This window comes from Platichthys flesus, chromosome 9 (genome assembly GCF_949316205.1).
Source record: "Platichthys flesus chromosome 9, fPlaFle2.1, whole genome shotgun sequence".
Lineage (NCBI taxonomy): Eukaryota > Metazoa > Chordata > Actinopteri > Pleuronectiformes > Pleuronectidae > Platichthys > Platichthys flesus.
The window spans coordinates 6,822,247-6,843,629 of NC_084953.1; the positions used below are offsets into that span (position 1 = coordinate 6,822,247).

The following is a 21,383-nucleotide window of genomic DNA, read 5'->3' on the forward strand; positions in this document are numbered from 1 at the left end:
GTGTGAGTTATTGAGTTTTTATTGTAGATTTAAAAAACACAGAATGTTCATTACAATACAAATACAGATAATTTTCTTCACAGGTGTTACAGGATTTGTTTGAAATAATATTTCATGTGAACAGGTCAGCCGTTTCCTTCTCGGGGATCATACGGCAGACGATTCGCCAGATGAAGCACTCATCTGGAAACTTGACGACCACGACTGGACGACTCGTCAGTCCCTCCAGAAACATCCCACGTCTGTGCTCTCGACTCTGTCCTGATATCTGTTCTCGTGTTCTGAAGCCTGTTGTTTTTATATTCTGCTTTTATTTTTAATGTACTTGTACAAGTCCGTGCTGATGCGATGGGTTTTAATAGGGATGTAATAAACGATAAGAAAGTTGGTGAGAAAAAACAAACAGTCTCTGGTTTTCATGTCCTTGGGCATTTGATGAAGTTGCTGCTCTGAGGGGACACGCCGGCGGGCGCAGCGGCCACAACAGGACGTTCACCATCCAGCCTCACGCTGTAGGATTTGGCTGCAAAAGAAGCAAAATGGTTATTAGATGAGTTCATTGTGAATTTTAAATTCATGAAGGGCATTTTGGATGTTCTTTTAAATACATGTGCCAGTTTCAATTTCGGTGAAAATGAATATCAAACGGTCCTGGCGATGGCGTTTTCGGGACATTGACTTCAGGTCTGATGTGTCAGGAGTGATTTAAAACACTCGACAGTAAAGCAATCCAGACATAATGCTAATATAACACTTTAAACTCAGTTAAATCTTTATATGGAACTATAGGATTGTTTAAACTATAGGGGACATCGTGGAGACGGAACCTTTTCTTGTGGTTTCTCCGTGATAAACTTTGAGATGAATGGACACCTCCCTCAATGACCTTTCCATCTGTCTAATCCTCCACTCCACCCTAACACACACCCACACACACATGGTTTCTGTTAAACGTCCCAGACATGATGGGAATGAAGTTAAATGGGTTTCAGGCTGAAACATGAAGGATGCACATTTAAATATAATGTCCTCTGGATGCATTATAAACAAGAATACAGTTTCTGCTTCATTCCTGTAAATTAAGAGGCTTCTATTGAAAGTATTTTTTTAACTAAGGGTGTGAGGTTTTAATCTCAAGTACACGGAGCTAAACTAACATTTTCCACTAGGCGTTCCTTAACTCCAACAACGAGGCTCTATTTTATTTTACCCCTGTCTGTTGGTTGGTCTGTAAAAAACACTTGTTGGTTGAGCATGAAACTGGGTGGAAGGATAAGAACTCATTAAATGTTGAAGTAACTTTAACATTGTAAGAGAAGGTGTTTTGCAACAATTTGTTTATTTTCTGAGAAATATTGGATCTTCCTGAAAAGAAGCCTGATATTTATGTGTAATTTGATGCAGATCCAAATAAGAATCTATATCCAGTGAATTCTAATGTGGTTTCACAAGGGGACTGTTGGACCTTGTGTGCCTTCTCTTTCTGTGAAGATTTTACAGAACAAGATCCGTTGAGATGAGACCCAGTGGCTCCTTTGGTGTTGACTGTGTGTATTGTCTTACATCTGGAGAAGACGTAGTATTTGTATCCCTCTGGTTCCCTGGTGCTGGGCACGGACACAGCGGCTGTGATGCTGGTGGGGAAACCTGTCCAGGACGTCCGGATGTTGATGACTGGGCCTAGAGCAGACACTGGAAACACATCAGGGTAAAGCGGGTGAGGAAACCACAGTGGGTGTCGCAGTGTTTTCTTCATCTCCAGTGTTTTGGCGTTGACAGAATCCTAACCCTGTGAATGTTACACATGCTGTTTGTTGTTTACCACACTATTTGCAACATGGACCTTTCTGCCCTTTTCACCTTGCAGACGCATGACTCACTCTTTCAGAGAAGTGCACGTGCGGCCACACGGTCAACATGTTGATGTGCGTTTAAGCAAATCTGTTCAAATACTCAGCAGAACACCCAGTGAGTCAGCACAGTTACTATTCTACACATGAATCTTTATACCTGCTTGTCGAACAATCCGGTGGTGGACATTGTGCACGGGGTACTGGACTTTCCTGCCACATGATGGACTGGTGCCAAACTGGTATGAGTATTTCTGGACCTGTCCCCCTGAAAGAAACCAATAATAATCTTAGAATCTATACAATAAAAAAGTAATAAAACAATTAACAAAGTGAAACTAGTGTTTTGGTTAAATTAGGATGGAACACAGCGACGGTCAACACCTCTCTTGAAGAAGTACACGGACTCTCTCCTCCTGTTGTACTGAGGCACAGACAGGGCAGCAGTGATGTGGCCCCGCAGCCCGTCGAAGCCGGTATTAATGACTTTAGGATAACCACTGTCCAAAGCATCATTGTCAAATCTCCAGTACTGAGATCCCTGCAAACACCACAACACACAAACGATAATGTCAGACCTGGAGGATGTACCTTGAATTTGAAGCAGCAGAATAAACTTATGACATCTAATAAACTCCTCAAATCCAGCAAAAGCCCTCGTTAAGAAAAGTTGACCTTAAACATATATGTTTTGCCGTGACAGCTGCAGCGCGTGAACACAGTGTCAATGGGGGATGGGACCCCCCACACTTGTGTGATGCCTCTGGCCGGACCTGGCTCCCTGTGTCTGTTTAGGAGCCAGAAGTAGTGTCCTGTAAAAACAAATGTTATAAATAAAACACATGAACACATCATTTGATATGGTGTGGATCAGGGGTCATCAGTGAGGACCTCAGCACTGACCTCTGAAAACCACCACCGTGCCGTTCCTCAGGGTGGTAACTGCACCCACCGGGCGGCCGCTACACAGGTTCGTATCGTTGCTGTCATCTTGAAAAAAAGGATTGATTGGATTGACAAGTAATAAGACTGCAAATAGTTGTGTTACAGGAGCATCTTTGCATTTCTATCAAATTCATATAAAACAGATTCCACAATGGAAACAGGAAACTGGAACTGGAGTCTGATGATGAATTCTCACCTGCCTGGTAGTCTCGTGGATTGTATATGTTCAGAGTTTGTGCTACGGCCACAGGTTTAATCTCTGGGCCTTTGGGGGGGTCTTTGACCAGAATTGGTTTAACTGGCAAAGGCAAAGGTTTTCTCTGGGGTCGCTCGGTGGGTTTGGACGGTTGGGTTTGCTCTGTGGGTTTGGTTGGTTGGGTTTGCTCGGTGGGTTTGGACGGACTGGTTTGCTCGGTGGGTTTGGACAGACTGGTTTGTTCGGTAGGCTTGAATGGTTGGGTTCCTTCGATGGGTGTGGATGGTTGTGGTTGCTCGCTGGGTTTGGATGGTTGGGTTTGCTCACTGGGTTTGGAGGGACTGGTTTGCTCGGTGGGTTTGGACGGTGTTGGCTCTGTGGGTTTGGTTGGTTGTGGTTGCTCGATGGGTTTGGTTGGTTGGGGTCGCTCGGTCAGGTCTGTGACTTTCACTGGATCTGCAGTGGCAACTTGTGGTGGAACCTCATCTGTGGTCTCGTCCCGTGCTTCCGATGTGGACGAGGGAACGTGAGTCGTCGGGGCATCGAGCTCTGGGGATACACTGGTGGAGGGATCTTGAAGCCCCGTTGTTGAATCCCCTGAGTTGCTCTCAGTATTTAGTGGATCAGGGTTGGAAGTGGTTTCGTCAGGGATGGTTGTCAATTCCAGCGTGGTGAACTGTGACGCATCCACGGCTGTGTCGTCCTGTGTGAGTCCTGTAGATGCTGAAGCTGCTGTGGTGAATGGAAGGGTTGTGACCTCTGGATTATCAGTGGAGGCTTCCGGCAGAGCTGTCGCCTGTGTTGCAGGAGAAAAGTCGTCCTCCGGTTGGACGGTACCCTCCGGCTCTGGGTTGCTGGCTGTGGCAGAAACCTCTGCCTGGGCTGCTGAGGTTGGTGTCGGCTGGTCCAGGACCTGCTCTGTCGTGGCCTGAGCGAGGGTTGTTCCTGGATCACTGGAATCTGGAGGTGAACATGATTATCAAATGTTAGGTTTGAACTAGATTTGAATTACCCAGTTGTATCAAGATTTATGTCTCCACATCAGAGAATATCATGTGAAGGAGTGGTGTTCATCCTCCAGAGACAGGGAGCATTGAGATGTGTTTCCTCTCCCTACCCTCGGGTTCATCGTCTGTCTGAGTCGCTTCTGTCTGAGAAATGACTGTGACCATCTCTGGGCTGAACTCCTCAATGTCCGGCTGCAGGTCGGGTTCAGTGGAGACGTGATCCAGGGGATCAGCTGTGGACGACCCCAAACCACTGGTGCCTTCTGGGACTGGAGTGGTCTCCTCTTGTCCAGTGTTGGTGAATTCCAAGTCCGGAGGGAGCTGGTTGTTTGTGTCTAGAGAAATGAAAAGCTGTGTAAACTCACAGTCATAAAAACAACTGGAGAAATAGCTTTCATACATTTATCCTCACTGCTCACCATCACTGGAGTCATCTGGTAGATATGAGGTGAGACCAACCAGAGGAGTTGAATCTTCATCTGTGACAAAACAAATCAATCAAATCAAATCAACACCACTGTCTTTATTTGCCCAGTATGTGTTGGTTGCACATCACTGAGGCTGTGGCTCTCCACATGGAAACATCACAACATGTCTTCCTCCTGAGAAAGAAGGTGACGGGGATGAAAGAAACTCCACCCTCCCGACTATCCCAGGCCAGCTCCTAAATTAAACCTACGGAGAAAGTGTTCTGTCAGGGTTTCTTGGCTTGGTTTGGTGCTTTCCTCTCTTGGGACTGAGCCTGTGCCGGTAACCCTCCCACACACTCATCACAACACTGCTGCCTTGTGTTTCTCTTGGCCTGAGCGCCTTGTTCTCTTGGCTTGTCCTGGGGAGACTCGGCCCCTGGAACGAACCACAACGACAGAGGTGCGGTGGTCGACGGTAAATGTCGTAAATCCTGTTAAATGAATCAGGTTCAGCTCATAATAATCAGTGATGATGATAATGTAACATGGAAAAAAAGAGAAAGGCAGTTGAGCAAATACTAACCAATAATCCCCTTAAACTCAATCCAACTCCACCAAATTGCTGACACTTATATATTAGCCTGACTTTTTCAATCAGGACCTATGAATCGTTCTGTGTGAAATGCATCTAAAAAGGTTATAGAAAGGGAAAATAAAGTCCTGGATCTGTCCCCTGATCCACATCCACACCAACATTGTATTCCTTGACCCAGACTGCATCATTCTGCCAAGTTTCACGATAATCAGGTCTGTAGTTTTTGTGTTATTTAGATTACAAACAAACAGAAATACAAAAGGTACTGGTAATAAGGTAATAAAATTACACACAGCTTCCTTTGAGTACATTTCAAATAGTCACCTGCTCTGTTTTCCTCACTGAACGTAGACGGCTGCTCCTCTGGTCCCAGCAGAGGCGGCTCTGTGGGAATTTTCCATTAAATAATAAAGATTAGCGAGCTCTGACAATATTCCTCTTGAATCCTAAAAAACTGAAAACGTACAAAAAGATTTAAACCTGTTGCCAAGAGATGTATACCTGTGGGTTTGTTATTGTTTACACTATCGCATAAACTAGTCTTCACTGGTGCTGTTGCACTGGCTGCTCCACTGATTTCCTCTGCAGGAATTACCGAGACAGAAAATTTAGTCAAATGGAAACCAATGCATCGGGTGCAGATGTCATCACACGCTTCTCCATGCTCATGGTGCGGATGAGAGAGGTGAGGGCTGATTTTAACATGCAGCCATGCTTTCACACAAGCATCCCTGCATTTGCCGGTCACATATCAAACAACCACCAAACGTCAACAGACGACACCAGACCAGACGATGAATGACCACTTAGTAATGACAGAAAATATTACGGTGATACCACAGAGTATGAAATGGCGGTGGGGGTTGGGTGGATGTGAACATGCAGAAAGTGACACGTGATGAGGGTCATGCTGAGCGAGCGGGACGAGGCTCACCCTCTGCATCACAGTGGCTCGTGTAATCTGGACAACACTGCTTGAACTTGAAGCAGTCCGAGTCGCAGGTGCACCGCCGGCCTCTGTTGAAGGATTCTCCACATCGACCCTTACAGGAGTTTTCTGTCGCACACAAACAAAAGCCGGGCTCAACACACTGTACAATAAGACTACACAATGCTGAATACATTCATCACTTTAATGAGTTATTCGAGGGTTATAGCATTATGACACATTGCTCTCTTAGTAAAGCATGAGATTCCCAATTTAACATCTGATCAGTAAAATCTGGCACAAACAATAAAAAGACAGTTTGAATAATATCAGGAGAATAAAGACTCACTTGTGGTGCATTGAGATTCATAGTCTTCGCAGCACTCTCCATAAATCAGGCAGGTGTAATCACACTGGCACATGTAACCCCTGTAGTACTCAGCACCGCATCGTCCTTTACAGCTCGCTGCAGAAAATCCATGGAAGGTCAAACGACACCCACACTTTTAAATGTTCGGTCCATTATTCCACCAGAGCGGCTCGACCCTCTGCTCTATCATTATTTGCAGGGTAAACATGAACGAGTGACAGCTCAGCAAACACACAAATCAATATTCCACAAGCTATACTCACTCTGAGCTTCACTAAGTGTCACCGCACATGCCAACATAATACCGGCACAAAGCAAAGTGGAAGACATCTTCAGTTCAATCTGTAAAATGAGACACAAAAAGTAATTACTGCATCAGATCTTGATGTCAGTGGCAGATTTATGTAAATCCTGTGTGATCATATGTGGAACTTTACTTTCAGGTTAAGAGAGAACATGAAAAATATCTTACCTCTGTCTGCTGCTGCTGCTGCTGCCGTTCAGACTCCTGCTGCTTTTAAAAGCCTGTGAGAGACCGGCCGACTGGACAGCCCTTTAATTGGCGAATCCGGTCTAATTAAAAGTTGTGGTGAGCTCACAGGCTGGAAAGGGAGGATCCTCCTATCCAGACCATATAGGTCCAGACATCATGATTCCCCGCAAACAGCTGGAGGCCCATCCAACACACATCTGTGCCAGACAGACAGCTGACCTCACACACGTCTGGGCGAAAGCAAAAGTGTGTTCGACCTGTTAGTCACACGTGGGTGGACGAGACAGATTAAAATCATCATAGACGAATCAGGACCATGTCAAACAACTCAGCTACAGTCAGTGGTTAATTTTTAATTTGATACGTCGTCATACATGACAGCAGCCAGTGCTGGGAAAAGTATTTTTTTGAGTAAAATTGGCAATAGCATACTATATAACCACAATTACAAAATCAAATCTAGTCTTCAAAATGTTATTTGTTTAAGAGTGCGTAAGCAAAATGTAATTAAATTACCAACATTGAGTTGTCTATCTGGGTCATAACATTTCCTGATATCTTATAAACTGAAATAAATGTGTGAGAGTTAAATTATTGTCCCTGAAATGTTGTGAAGTAGAAATAAAAAAAAAAATAGCCTTTTTCATCACTGTGAAGGACATTGTTTGTAACGAGCCATAAATGTGGGTTTAACTGTATTTGAGGTTTCTCACTATTTTCCACGGTGGTATATAGTCAGTGAGGTTACATGCACTGAAGTAACCTGCTCACTGTTCCCTCAGCACAGTGACCTTACAGCACAGTCACAAGTTGTTCAAGGACAGTTTGTTCTTGAACGCACCCACAACTCCACTGTTTTAACTTTTAACTTCAAAATGATAAATCAAATGTGACAGTATTACTTATATATGAGCCTGTCAGGTTTACAGGGCTCAAAGCAAATAACATCTGTAATCTGTTTTATTTTTCTTACCATTTTAAAACACTTTGTAATATGGATTTGTAAAATTGATCTATAGATAAAGTTTAGTATTATCATATTATAATGTATACATTATTATTGTCATATTATATTATAGCATATTCATCTTTAGTATTAGTATTAGTATACTTAAGTCTAGCTTAATATAGTTTAGTTAATTATTTCCTAAATGGCATGCCATCTATCTATGCTTGAGGCGTTGATGGACCATATCAGTGGTATTTTACAATCATGTCATGGTCCAATTAGAGGAGAAGCCTCATTAGTGCACTTGTGTCAAGGAGATAATGACGACAGGGACTCGGCCTCCTGGACACTCACATCAACACAGAGAGACACAGTTCATCCACTGCAGCCCAGTGAAAAGAGGAAGTATCGAGCCCCTGTCACATTCAGATGAATATCAATGATCGTCTTCACACATCACCATACTGCCACACTGAGAAGTGCACTGGGTTGGGTTGAAGTCTTAAAAGTAAAGTCAATGCGCCCCCTTGTGGCTACAAGATGGTCTGTGTGTATTTTGTCTGCTCTGCTCACGGTTCAAGAGGTGAGAGTTCCTGTCAGTGTTGTGCAAGTTCACACCTCTCATGACCTAGTTCAAAGTTCAGTTCATACAAGTAATCATGAATAGTTCACGTTCATAGTTCAGTTCATTTCATAGTTTTAAGGTGGAAAGTGAGAATGAAAGACTTAACTTGTTAAAGAAAACCTTATCCATCACTACCCCTTGCCTTTACTGTCGGAATCTTTATCAGACAGTGTGTAAAAATCCCCCTCTGCTTTCTCTTGCCATCTGTATATGAGACCGAGAGCTGTTGTGTTGCAGGTATGGCCTGCCCCTTTAAGGAAAGTTTGTAGTGTACTGTATTTGTTGTACTGTGAAGACCAGCATCATTTACCCCTGAACCAGCACGGAGAAATGATGATGATGAAAAATTAAATATAAAACAATTAAATATAAAACTATTAAATTAAATTAAATTAAATTAAATTAAATTAAATTAAATATAAAAAAATGTAATTACATTTAAAAAAAAAACTGCGCGCGCACATCCTGCGCAGAAGCCCAATGCGCAGGAGTTGCGCGCGCAGTTTTTTTTTTTTATTTCAAATTAAAGTTTTTTCCTGATGTTACATTTATATTAATTTAAATTTACATAGTGTAAGATATTTTGCAATCAATAGGAGAAACCCTGCCAATTTGAAGAGTTAATTTCAAATACTGGAAAGAGTGGGATTTGAGCCCAGGTCTCTCTTGTTTGAGAACGGACTCTCTACCGACTAGGCCATGCCACCTGATGGTTTCTGTGATGAACTAAGCACACTAAGAGCATGGACAAATTATCGTGTGTGTGTGTCCTGGTCATTTCACCACGCTTTTGATAAACACTTATATAAAACAAAATATTTTCTACTTTACAACATATATTTGACAGCCTTACTTAAAAGTTACTTTTTATATTTTTGCTACTGGATGATTTAACATACTTTAAAAACCTATTGTCAGAGAATAACCCAGTACTTTTTCAACCTTGTCTTCGGACGCCTTACAAGAAATCACATTCTGCTGCAATGTCCTGAGGCTGCCCCCTGCTGGCTGTTGGGTTCCTCTGCTGCTCTAGCTTGGTTTGTGCAGCTTGTGATAAACTAAAGTTGTCCATAAAAGAAAATCCACAGTTTGGTGTTGAACACAGGACCTTCTTGAGAATAGAGAGAGCCTGCCGAGAGGAAAGTCTGGATCCAAAGCGGTTCCTGTGTTCATGAGTAGCGGAGGCAATCTTTTGTCTCGGCAGCTTTAATCCGCCGGTCTGTTATGTGGATGTGAAAGAAGCAGAAACGTGGAGACACACAGGAGAGGAGATGCAGAGCGTCAGGGTGAACACGTCAGTTCTCTGTTGAAAGAACCCCAATAAATAGAAGCTCAGGAAATCCCTGGTTGAGTGCAAAATTAATATAATAAACGTTGACTTCTAAACAAGCAATAACTCAAGAATCTATCCTTAGATTAAAAGCACACTAAGTTGTCGGGTTCAAAATTGTACCTAGAAATCCACGATCTAGACCTGACATCAGTGAAAAGGCCTCCCCGACGAAAGCTCTTCATCTGGCACCTGCAAAATCCAGCAGGAATAATGACAGTGCCTGTCAGGGTGTGTTTGTTTACAGTGTATTGATATGGTGATGAATGAGATGGCGATCAGAGAGGACCTTTAGAGGGAGACAGATGAGAGCCTTGGGGCGTCTGAAGCAACGCCTCTGGGTAAGAATAGAAACACCAACAGGTGGCAGGGGCTGATGATGCATAATTAAATTCATCAGCTCGTTTCATTTTTTTTCGGGAGATTTCACTGCGGATTTAAAACGCTGAAAAGATTATCTTCAATTTCATTTGTGGGCGCAGATGGGAGTGAAGGGACACAGCCAACGAGAGTGTTTACGAAGAGTCAGGGTTTGTGTGTGACCACAGCCTTTCTCTGTCGCACACTTCTCTGCCATTTCGAACTGAACATTTGAATAAGCTACATTACATGAGCTAAATCTTGTTTGTTTTACGGCAATGTCGTCAAAGATATCTGAGGAAACACGTTCTCCTCTTGGCTGCAGCTCAGTGTCAGTCTGAAGGTGGAAGTGATCTCAGTCACTACACAGGAAATAGACTCTAACCCTGTAATGAGGGACCTCACTGCCTTTGACATTAAGTTGTGCTGCAGCCTGTATTGATTTGAACATCACGGAGCATCAGCAGCTCCAGCAGAGGAGCCTCACAGCTCGGGTGTTTGATGTGTAAGAGCACCTGAAAGGTCGTGTGGGCTTTAGTCACCACAGGGTTGCATGTGGCAGGACTCGCACTGTCAACCAAAACACTGGCTGTGCGTTTAATTTCCTCCAGTATTTCTATTTATAAAAATAAATATATATATTTAGCCTGACGTTGTCATACTCACAATTCTAGTCAACTTCCCGACCTCAAATGTTGTGGGCTTGGCTTAGTTCGTCTGGCATCCAGGCTAATATATATTATCTCAGTCGCTCAAATAAGCCTGAATGCCAAAACTGAATATCTGTTGCACTGTTGATCGGACAAAACAAGATTCAAAAATACATTTTATAGAGAAAATGTATCAACTTAGAATATAAAATACAATCTTCAGCTTAATCAGTTATGGAAATAATTGTTTTTTCAGCCCAATTTGTCAAGTTTCAACCCAAGTTTCACTCATCTGTATTATTCTGAAAAGATAAAAAACACTAATGGCACTCAGCCTACCTCTTCCAAGGCCCAACAGTCCCCTTGAAATCATTAAGCTGCAATATAACTTTCAATTTTTCTATAAAGATTATTGTATTATTCCCTCAGAATTGAAGAAAAGGCCAAAACATGCCCCATCTTGCAAAGTTTGAGAATGTGGTAAAAATTAATCTCTGATCCATTTTGTTAGGATCAATATCCCGTCCTTCCACCTAATTGTGTTGAAATCTGTTTAGTAACTCTTTCAAATATATAGTCGCACTGGTCAGTGTTACTAAGCATATGAGATCGGCAGCAGTAACCCCCAAATGACAATCGTACTGAAGTGTCATTTAACTTTTCATCACTATTCTCTATTCAACAGCATGTTGGCGAAGTGGGCAATTCTAGAATAAGGCTACAGCTGCAGGGTTGATGAGACCCTCCTGCTGCCAGAGCGATCTGAAGCAAAATGTGTGTCATGACACTAGAGCGTCAGTTTTTATTTTCCCTTAACTGACCCCAAATCAGTACAGGCAGAGCTTTGCATTTCAGACTCAAGGTTAAACTGCACTATATGTTACAGGTCTGACTGAGGACGGTTCTGCTTTATACAACCAGCATCTCCCCAGAGCTACAGCCGTTACCTCCCCCAGGACGACTGTCACCAGCCCAGCCATGTTATCTGACTTTGATAAGGAGGTTGACATAGAGATAAATATATTCCTGTCACTCAAAAAAATACTGCACCAGCAGGATAGACATGGTGTCTTGTTACCCTTCATGCTGAACTGCTGTCACATGCAGACGTTTGGTAATGAAGGTTAAACCTGTGCTAATATTACAAGTCAAAGTCTAATCACAAGATAAGTTGATCTGTATTCCACCAAATCAGTCCTCATTAATATATTTATTTAGTAATATGATTTCTGCTCATAAAACAACTGGGCACAGGAGAATGCTTATTTCTTGGCAAGAAAAATCAAGCTGTTCCTTCTCTTTAGCTCTTATAATTTACTGGGATGTAGATCATTCACTCTGATACTGATGTTAGAAAAGAAATGGATGCTGTAGCTGAATTCTACAAACTTTAAAGAGTCCGAATGAAAAAATACATTCCTATCGTGCCAGAAAAGGAGAATTGGACCAGTGTGACTTCATGATAAGATGAATTGATAAAATGATTAAACATTAAACATTTCTCATCGACATGAGTACAAGTTTTATGATTTCACAATAATTTATCAAGGTCAACACTTTATGTCTTGACATGATACTGTTTAATATTTGCCTTTTCGATGCAAAGTGGCAGCAGTAGACTTCCGTAAGGCCGTGTGGCACATTTCTTACACTTGACGCCTCAAAGCTATGTTGGTTTGTTGACTGAAAGAGGGCCGTCCCAAAGAAACAAAACAACCCAACCAAGACTTTGTGTTTTGGCTCTGACTCACACTTGTTGTGACTGTATGCAAAAGACAGTTTACGTGTACGGCTTTCCGTGTTGATAATAAATAACAGGCATCTATATGACTCAAGGGCCCTGACCACACTGGCTTTTGGAGGTCGATATTATATATTAGTCTGAGGAGAACAAAGTTGAGGCTTGGTTACTTCCGTGCATCTCCCCTTATCTTAGACTCTTCTGACACTGTCGTCTCAGCCTCTTAAACCTCCCAAACTGCTGCGGGGACGGCTCATTACCTAAAGAGCTTCATGTCAAAATTCCAGTAGATATCCAAGGAACTTTAAACAAGGTATCAGGCAAACTTGTAGGCGTTATTCAAAAAACAAACCAACTGTATCATTTGAACCGGATTAAACAAGTTATGAACAAATGGAGTCTTCATGCATTTTAGATATATTTACAGACATACTCATGTACACACTGCACAAGTTTACCAGTTACCAGATACCTCACCAGTTACTTCAAACGAATTGGATTTGGCTGCAACGCTGTTTACCCCTGAAACTCCAGAATTGTTTTGTGTACTCAAACCCTTCACCCACCACCTCCAACTGCATACTGGTGAATTAAAATTGTTTGGGGGAACCATCCCTTTCATGTTACAGTATCTTAGTGTCCTAATCTTCAAATTTGTATTTATATTTATTTTAAATGCTGCAGTTAATCGGATCAAACGAGTTATCAAACCACCGAACCTTATTTTATCCCTTATTTTTAATTTTGCAGCACCAATATCCTTTTACATTGAAGTTCTGCAGCCTGTACTTTGTGGGCGTTCCCTCTGAGACAGCTAGCCAATGGGCTGCGCGTATACACTCGTAAGACCCTCCTTTTTTTACGGTTGCTATGCCTACTCAGCGTTGCTCCCTGAGTGACGGGCCCAGGCGGCCAATCAGCGCGGGGCCGGGGGTGTGGGGTGGGGGGGGACGGTGCTGGATCTTCTACTACTCAGATCAAACCGCTGCGGGAGCACGCGAGCGGCTGCGGGCGGAAAATGCTCAAGAAGCGTCCGAGCAGGTAACGACCTCTTTCTTTCACGTCCCCCTCCGCGGCGGCTCCTTCCCCCGGTGAGTCCGCTCCGACCCGCCCGAGCTGCGAGGCGCCGGAGCCCGGGGGAGAGAGTCGCTCGGGACGCGGCTGTGACATTGTTGGATTGAAACTGGCGGCTGGACGCGTAGTGTTTGACATGTGAACGGAGGGAAACACACACACAGACAAAACTTGTGTGAGAAGGAACCCGAGCGTGATTAAATAGAACGTAAGTTGTGTGTCTGAATAGCTTCATGCCGAGATAGTGTAGTTTCTTTCTGGGGACGAGTCCGTAGTGTAGCATCTTCTGGGGGCTGGAGTGTGATGGTGTGTGTGTATCTGTCACTCACTAGTTCCCATCACTGAGGTTAACATGTGGGGTCTAGGTGTTTGAGGTACTAAGTTTATATAACTCTGTGAACCTGGGATCGAGCTCTTAACAGGGCTCTTTATTAGGATTTAAAAAAAATAGGTTGATCAGGCAATATCTGTATTTATCAGAATATAATTTTCATCAATAGCAATAAAACAAAAGCTCAATAGATATCAAACAAGCACAGTGAAGAGATGTCAGAGAGAATTCATCTATACCCATGATTTGTAAAAACAAAATCGAGTTTTGAACCACAACCTTCACCGAGGAGCAGAAACAAGTCTTTACACTTTAAAGAAACAATAATGTGACATTTATCGTGAGGATTATTAATAACGACTTGAATTTTTATGAAAATGTTTATCTTGATATCATTTTGGCTGATACCTTAGCCCTACCTTAGTTTTGAATAGTTGTGACCGAGATCATCTGACAAATTGTATATTTTCACCTAAAATTTTGCCTGGCCGGTATTTGGGTTGGCTGATATCGTTAGTAGATGTAATCCTTCCACAGACAAATCAATATATTTCCCAATTTGAAAACTTTCATTTCATAGAATAAACAATGCAGAGAAGACGTACCTTACATTATACATTATTATTTACTAAACTCAGGCTCTTTTTATGGTTGTATTTACAATTTAGTTTAATGCTGTCTTGAATTGAAATGTAGTATTTTTCTGTGTTTATTTCAATGGAAAACACTTCATGTGTTTCTTTCTTATAACCACAGAAAGGATCTTCCTATATCAGTTATTTCTCTATAACTTTAAAGATGCAGTCTGTGCTCTTGTATCTGCCTGGCTTTTTCTCAAGGTTGTCTGGAATGACTTCACAAGCCAAAGACGAGCAGCTCAGGTTGACTGGAGACTCCTGCAGTTGTGAATGTGAATGAATGTGAATATGCCTCAAACCTTTGTGGCCAGCATTTACATTATTTTTTTTTTTACTGGTGGCCTGTGTATCTGTTCACAACAACAACCCTGGTTTGAAGGCACATTTCCTGTTGCTCGCTCCTGTTTGCTATCACACGTGTTTGAACCTGCAGATTGTCTCTCATTCGTCGGCTGACATGGGATTCTGCTTGGCTTGATTTCACCAACACTCTGTGGGTTAAAAGGCTTCAAAAGTGAAAGTAGGATGAATGTTTATCGGTGAGTTTCGGTGGCAGTTTGCTTCACTGCATCATTTTTAAGACGGTAACTGTGTCAGGTTGCACCGAAGCTCTATCAGACTGGAGTTCCCCTTTAACTGCCTGATAGATTTTTCTCGGTGACATTCAACTTCATTTCCTCGCAGCTGTAGCATGAAGCCACTGCAGTTGTTAGCTGGCAATGTTTTTCTCTCTGTGTCCCAGAAAGCAAATGGCTGGAGTTGAGTCGTGGCTGCTGCCGGGTCTTATGATATCAAATGAAGTAAACAACATGCTCCCTGGTGCCTTGACTTCAACAGGAGAGAGATCTTCTCCCTGCTGAATGCTGAGACACAGTCAGGTTGTGTGGGATGGAGATAAAAGTCACTGAGCAAAGGGAGGGGGGGGATGGTTTCACTATCTATATCACTGGATGAAATAAATATTTACCAGCGTCGGAACGCCTGTTTATTTGGCAGATTGTGTTTGATGCTTGGCAGGCCTTGACTAACAGTGTTCACTTTCTCTTTTTAGATCTACAAGTTGTGTGCAGTTGTGCATTTGTCCAATGATCAAAATAGTGAATTGTCACCTCACTCCTGAACCCGTCCCTGGGTCAGTTTCAGTCATCGTTAAAGGTGTGAAGGGATGTGGGCCTTCTAGTAAAATGATGAAATACTCCTAGATATTCCAGATGAATGGATTATCAATATACTTATCATCCACAGCTCTATAAGTGAGGACAGGTTGGAAGTTAAAGAATTTTCTGTCCGAACCCGAGAGGGAAACTGTTTTTTTGCGTCCCCAGTGGAATGTGTACAGAGATATGAGACATGCAACAGGTCATGATGAAGCCACAGGAAGTGAGGAGGCTGGCCACCTGAGAGGATAATACATGCAGGGGGAAATTGCCCACACCTCTAGTCTCACCCTCAGATGGATGACTGCCTCTTTCCTCAAAGCCTTTGCAGCAGCCATCTACTGAAAAGAGATAGACTCCACACGCGTGACGGAGGAGGAAGCAAAAGAAAGAAGCCGGGGAAGAGTTATCTGCTTTGCATTTAGATTTGAATGGACTAGATGTTTTTTGCTGAGCTGACGCCTAATCTGACAACAACCTGCTGAGCGGCGCCTCGGCTCAAATATTCAAATACTCCACAATGTGCACATACGCTTGAAGCCATGCATAGTTAATGAGCTGTACTCTTACTCCCTGATGACTCCTCTTTCTCTCTTTGACACATAAGGATCTTCTTACTATTACTTATTGCTTTATTGGGCCTCCCTCTTTCTCTGTGTTGGCCCTCCTGCCACACATCATGTGGTGCCCATGACAATATTAATTAAACATGTGACGCCTCTCCGATGTAGGCTACAGTGCTGCGAGGCCTCCCCTCATTTTTTTTGCCAAGAAGGGCAAGACCCAGAGGCAGGACATCTCAGGCAAGAAACAGTGAAGCTAACGTGCTACTTAATTATCCATAAATCAAATTCTTAGTACTTTTAATTCAGACTCACTCAATTAACGGTGTATGTATTCCACACAGAGAGGTGACAACAGGTGACATTCTGCAGGGAAGTCTTTATAATAGCTCGTCATATAAACCCATGACCCGAGCCTGAGGTTGTGAATGTCCCAGCCAAGGTCTCCTAATGGCAGATGGGAAGATCCTGGGGCAGGATGGAGGAGCAGGCCTAACCCACATCCACCCATCCACCTTGGCTCCTGTCCTGGGTCTATTTCTGGGTTCCTGGTTCATTTCATGCTGTGCTGTACTCGAGAGGCACGAGTGATGATAAAGAGAGGCGACTGATTTAGATCATTTTTTGGATTTGCTTAATACCAGCAACCTACAACTAAAAAGGGATCACAATCATCCCATTCATATTTAATGATTAATCAACTCATCAAGAAAACAACTGTCACATTATTCACAGAGGAAAAATCGACTTCCTGTCTCATAATTTGTTGGTTAGTGACCCAAAGATTTTTGTAAGTGGCACCTTTTTTATATAAACAAATTAATCGTCAATATACAGAGCTTATGGATGAATTCATAACTTTCCCGATTGATTAGTTATACAAAATTACCGGCTTTTCTTATTTGCTTGATTTGTTGCGTATTGAGTATTGAGAACATCCTCAGGCAGTTCTCAGGCAAATTGTTAATGCTATCTTGAGCTTAATGAAATTGTGACTGGTACTATTTTTAACAATATCCTGACATCTTATTGACCAAATGAGTAAATAGGAAAATAATCAACCGATTAATTGATGATTTAGTCACAGAAATACTCAGCAAATCATTTAGCATGTGTAAGGTCAAGGTGACCTCTTCAGATATCTTGTTTTATTTGACTCAAAATCCAAAACCTAAAGATGATGAAAATAAACATAAAATATGATCATTTGAGAGGGTATAACTGGCTCATATTTGGCATGTTTGCTTAAAAACGTAGATTAATTAGCTGGGGGGGGGGGGGTTGTTGTTGTTAATGAGTCACTAAAACAGCTTGAAAGAGTCCTCGGCCTCAACACTGTCTTAATTCAACGAGTTGAACCCACATGCTCCTCTCAAGCGTGTGCACGGACCTCGACATGCACCGTGAGGGTGTTTGCCGTCTCGCCGTGCGCTCGCTGCTCTCACACAGCTGCTGATGCCAGGGGCTGGGGCTGGGGGGGTGTGGGGGGGGGGGGTGATGCCCGCCTGGCACGTTGTCATAGACTGAGCTGGACTGAGGGCCGTGTGCTGCTGTGACAAAAGCACATTCAGGCCTGGACAATGGGGAGCTGACAGCCTGGGTTGTGTGTATCACTCTTGCTTTCTCTCTCCCTCACAGCCCTCCTGTCTATTGTGTTTGCTGCCTCACCGTTTCTCTCTCTGTCTCGGTCGCCCAAGCCTCGACCACACACTCGCCGAGCAGCTTGTTTATCGCTCTGAGAGAACGGCTCTGTGCCGGATCGCTTTAGCCATTAAACGCAGGCTGTAATTCTGTCATCAAGTCGGCGCTGATGTGATTGTTGGTTTCAGTGAGTCATCGTTAAAGTGTGGGCTGTAGTTTTTTACGGTGCTTTTTGTCGACTCATTTGGCTCCGAGAGGTGAGCTGACAATTTAAGTGCTGAAGCTGTCGTCGGTAATTGTAGCAATCATCTCTCTGTTATAATGGACAAACAACGAGTCACCTCCAGGATGCTGTAACTGTGTGAGGTCAGTGGCTCGGTTGTGAACAGTCGTCCTGATCCTTATTTAATACTGAAGCTTCAAAACAGTTTACTGACGTCATTTTATTTGCACCAATGGATTCATCTTTTTTTGTGAATGAAATGTCATTGTAAAACTCACATTCGTAAAAACATAAACAACATAAGGCTCACCGTGTTTGATTGAGAAATTATCGATTTTCAGAATATTTTTGAGACTAAATGATTGTTGATCAATCCAGTCTTTTTTTTAAGCAAAAAATCTAAAACATATTCAGCCTTTATTTAGCAATTTTATGACATTTTATCAACTATAAAGTAAAAGTATCTGCCATTTATTTGATAATCAATTTAAACAGTAGTTGAAGCCATACAAATCAGTGCTTAATTGTAATGCAGGGGTCATGACCCCCTGCCCTCTCCTACCCATGTATGACCACTTGATAACATGTGACCAAAAGCTCACATTTAGGCCATATGATAAGTCTTGAGACAGCACCATTCACTCAATATAGAGCATGAGTCATGGTAGTTTGAATTTCACTTACATGTTTGGTTTGAGTAACTGTGCAGACAGATGCAGTGTCTAGCTGCTGAAACGTTAAAGAACTGACTGCCTGCAGACGTAAACTCCTTGTGGTGCCACTACTGGGAAAAATAAACTAAATTGAACGACATCAGAGCTCATATCGAAGCTTGACCAATCAATCAACCCACACAGGTTTCATATATCAATAAAACAAACTGCTAAACCTCAATGGTGAAGTCTCAGAATTACCGGCCACAGCAATGACTCATCCCACGCTGCTGGATGTGGTCGGTGGTGGTCAGGGGCGGAAATAAGGCCCGACATGACATTATCTCTCCTCCACGCTTCGCCAAATCCGGTTTGAAAGTAAAGCTGAAGGACAGAATATCGACTGTGAAGTAGACCTCACATCAAGGCTGCAGCTGCTGCATACATTCCGCCTGTTTGTCGTTGTCCCACCTCTCAGTGTGTCCCACCTGTGCTGACAAAACACAAACCTGACTGCATTGCTGTTGTGTTTAACTGCTCCTAAATGCACTGGGAGTTTGAAGCTACTCTCTGCTATTCATTTCTTTACTGAATGATGTGTCAAGTATTTTTTACCGATAATTGACTAGAGACTGTATTTTGAAGATGGACGGCTTGACAACAAGTGAAGACATCTTTTAGAAAACAATTTTTTCTCTTCTCTTTTTTGTCTCACCTGTTTGGAGGCTTGTTTATTTGTACGATTTGAATTCCTGGGTTTAACAATCCACCCACCTCCTCTCTTCTCTCTGTATTTTCTACCTCTACATCTCCTTTCTCCTCTCTCTGTTCTTTCTCCTCTTTGTCACATTCTGTCTCCCTGCTGCACGGCTCCCCGAGCTCGTGACAAATGAGCCTGTGCGGAGGTTACTGAGGCATCTTTACAGCACACTTGAATGTGCCATTACATTTAACCCAATTCCATTTTGATTTGGTCTTTGAGCCGGAGGAGGCGGCTGCTCTCTGGTGTTTTCACAGACGCTGTGAGGAGAGAGACACGAGTATTGCCTGGCCACCCTCTCTCATCTCCTTTCCCACCCAGAGGAGGGAGAGAGGCAGGTAGAGGAGGTGAGGAGGCGGGGGTTTGTGTTGACCTTCCCTCCCTTCCTTCAGAGAGACATCTGTTCATAAACCCCTCTCTTTGCACAAGAATGATGAAAACAGAGATGCTGAAAATGCGGGCGGAGAGGAGACAGCTTTTATTTCCTGCAGGAATGAAATGGGTGGTGGAGACTTATTGTCTGTGTATGAGAATTTCTTTCACTCCGCCCCATCTGCCTTTGTAAGTCCTAATTTCTCATGGCAGCCATCTGTGTTGTCAGAGCAGGAGAAGAGGTTAGTGTGGGCTCATTAATAACACTGCTAGCCTTGTCTCCCTGCTTGTCTTACAATGATATGATCCTCCCCTCAAACCTGCAGTTTATGGATGAATTCTTCTGCTCTACTATCGATTGCTTGTGCTGCTGCTCCACCTCTGCACTCTCTCTCTCTCTCTCTCTCTCTCTCTCTCTCTCTCTCTTCGACAGGACACACATTATCATCAAGCATCGAATTGAATGTGATCAGGATCAGAAGGCATGGGTAGTAGACATTTTACATCATGCTTGTACTCAGTGGGGAACAAGGGCCCACAGGATGGCTGTTTCTGAAACTCAGATCAGGAGATTTAAAATAAATTGTTTATGTCCCTTGTATTATGACTAGGGTTGTATGTCTCACTTGGCATGTGTATGGGTAAGGGCCCGGTGAAGTGCTGTGTCTAATCTGGTGCCGATTGCACATGCATCAGGTGTAATATTAATACATTTTGAATTAACAGGCAACCAGGGCTCTGTAGCAGCGATGGCTGAGACTCATCAGCGCTAGAGTCGCTGTCTATCACGACAACAGCACATTTATGGAAACTGCAAACACTCATCCTGTAGTTTGAAGGCTCTGAGTCGAGCTTCTCTGAGCTTTGAATAAACAGCAACAGTGGTTCTGTGGACTGTGTCCCGGAGCCAGTCTTCACCAGCTGCCGCTCAATTACTGCAGGTCACTTTTATATTTTCTAAATTTTAAGAGCACCCTCTGTTCCAAAGAAAAGTACTTCAAGTGGTCCGAATTACTTATAAATTATGAATTTCTTGTATCTGTAAAGTGTTTGTGGCTGCATTTGGTTGTTCTTATATGAACCATTTGTGCGTGGGGACTCTTGCAGCCTTTGCACAGGCATTTAATCTCTGAATATAAAATGATCTTGAGCGAGGACGGAATCAAGGTCGCAGCGTGTCCCACTTCTTCTCTGGGGTTCTGTTTGCCTGAGAGCTGATTTCAGCTAAACATGTAGTGGGAACCAGATGGAGAATGCTGGATGTCAGCTACTTCTATACATCCCACCGTGACTGGTATCCCTATGGGGTCCCCGGTGCATTGCTCGCCCTGTCTTTTGTGTGTCTGGATCAGGCTGCGGGAGGATTATTACAAAATGGTTAATCATCTCAGATCTACAGGATGTTTCAATTGGTGAACCAGGCTGTCGCAGGAGGACAGCCTGATGGTTTAGTCAGGATCACTGTCCCCCTGCATTCGCATTTTACCATGAAATATCTGCCCACTCAGCATTACTTGGGAGT

General features: G+C 43.0%; 2 protein-coding genes across 4 annotated transcripts in view; one reads left to right on the plus strand and one right to left on the minus strand.

Annotated features, from left to right (window-relative positions):
• Position 1: 1 nt before the first annotated feature.
• Positions 2-7,029, minus strand: prg4b (proteoglycan 4b). 2 transcript variants are annotated; one of them, XM_062395624.1, is made up of 15 exons: positions 6,774-7,029; positions 6,565-6,643; positions 6,281-6,397; positions 5,938-6,060; positions 5,505-5,585; positions 5,328-5,387; positions 4,418-4,477; positions 4,109-4,333; positions 2,992-3,951; positions 2,754-2,840; positions 2,526-2,662; positions 2,235-2,391; positions 2,011-2,118; positions 1,564-1,692; positions 2-523 (listed from the first exon to the last, which is right to left on the minus strand). In XM_062395624.1, the coding sequence occupies exons 2-15, from the start codon at positions 6,629-6,631 to the stop codon at positions 417-419; spliced, it is 2,418 nt and encodes an 805-aa protein (XP_062251608.1). In that variant the 5' UTR covers positions 6,632-6,643; positions 6,774-7,029; the 3' UTR covers positions 2-416. The 2 variants fall into 2 exon arrangements, with proteins under 2 accessions (XP_062251608.1, XP_062251609.1); XM_062395625.1 differs by lacking the exon at positions 5,505-5,585.
• A 6,402-nt stretch (positions 7,030-13,431) lies between these two features.
• fcho1 (FCH and mu domain containing endocytic adaptor 1) overlaps positions 13,432-21,383 on the plus strand; it is a 41,271-nt gene continuing 33,319 nt past the window's right edge. The window contains exon 1 of one of the 2 annotated variants that reach the window (XM_062395271.1): positions 13,432-13,490. The gene's annotated coding sequence lies outside the window, so the exon portion shown is untranslated. Of the gene's footprint in view, positions 13,491-13,534; positions 13,732-21,383 lie in introns of those variants that run through there. The other variant, XM_062395270.1, reaches the window with a different exon arrangement.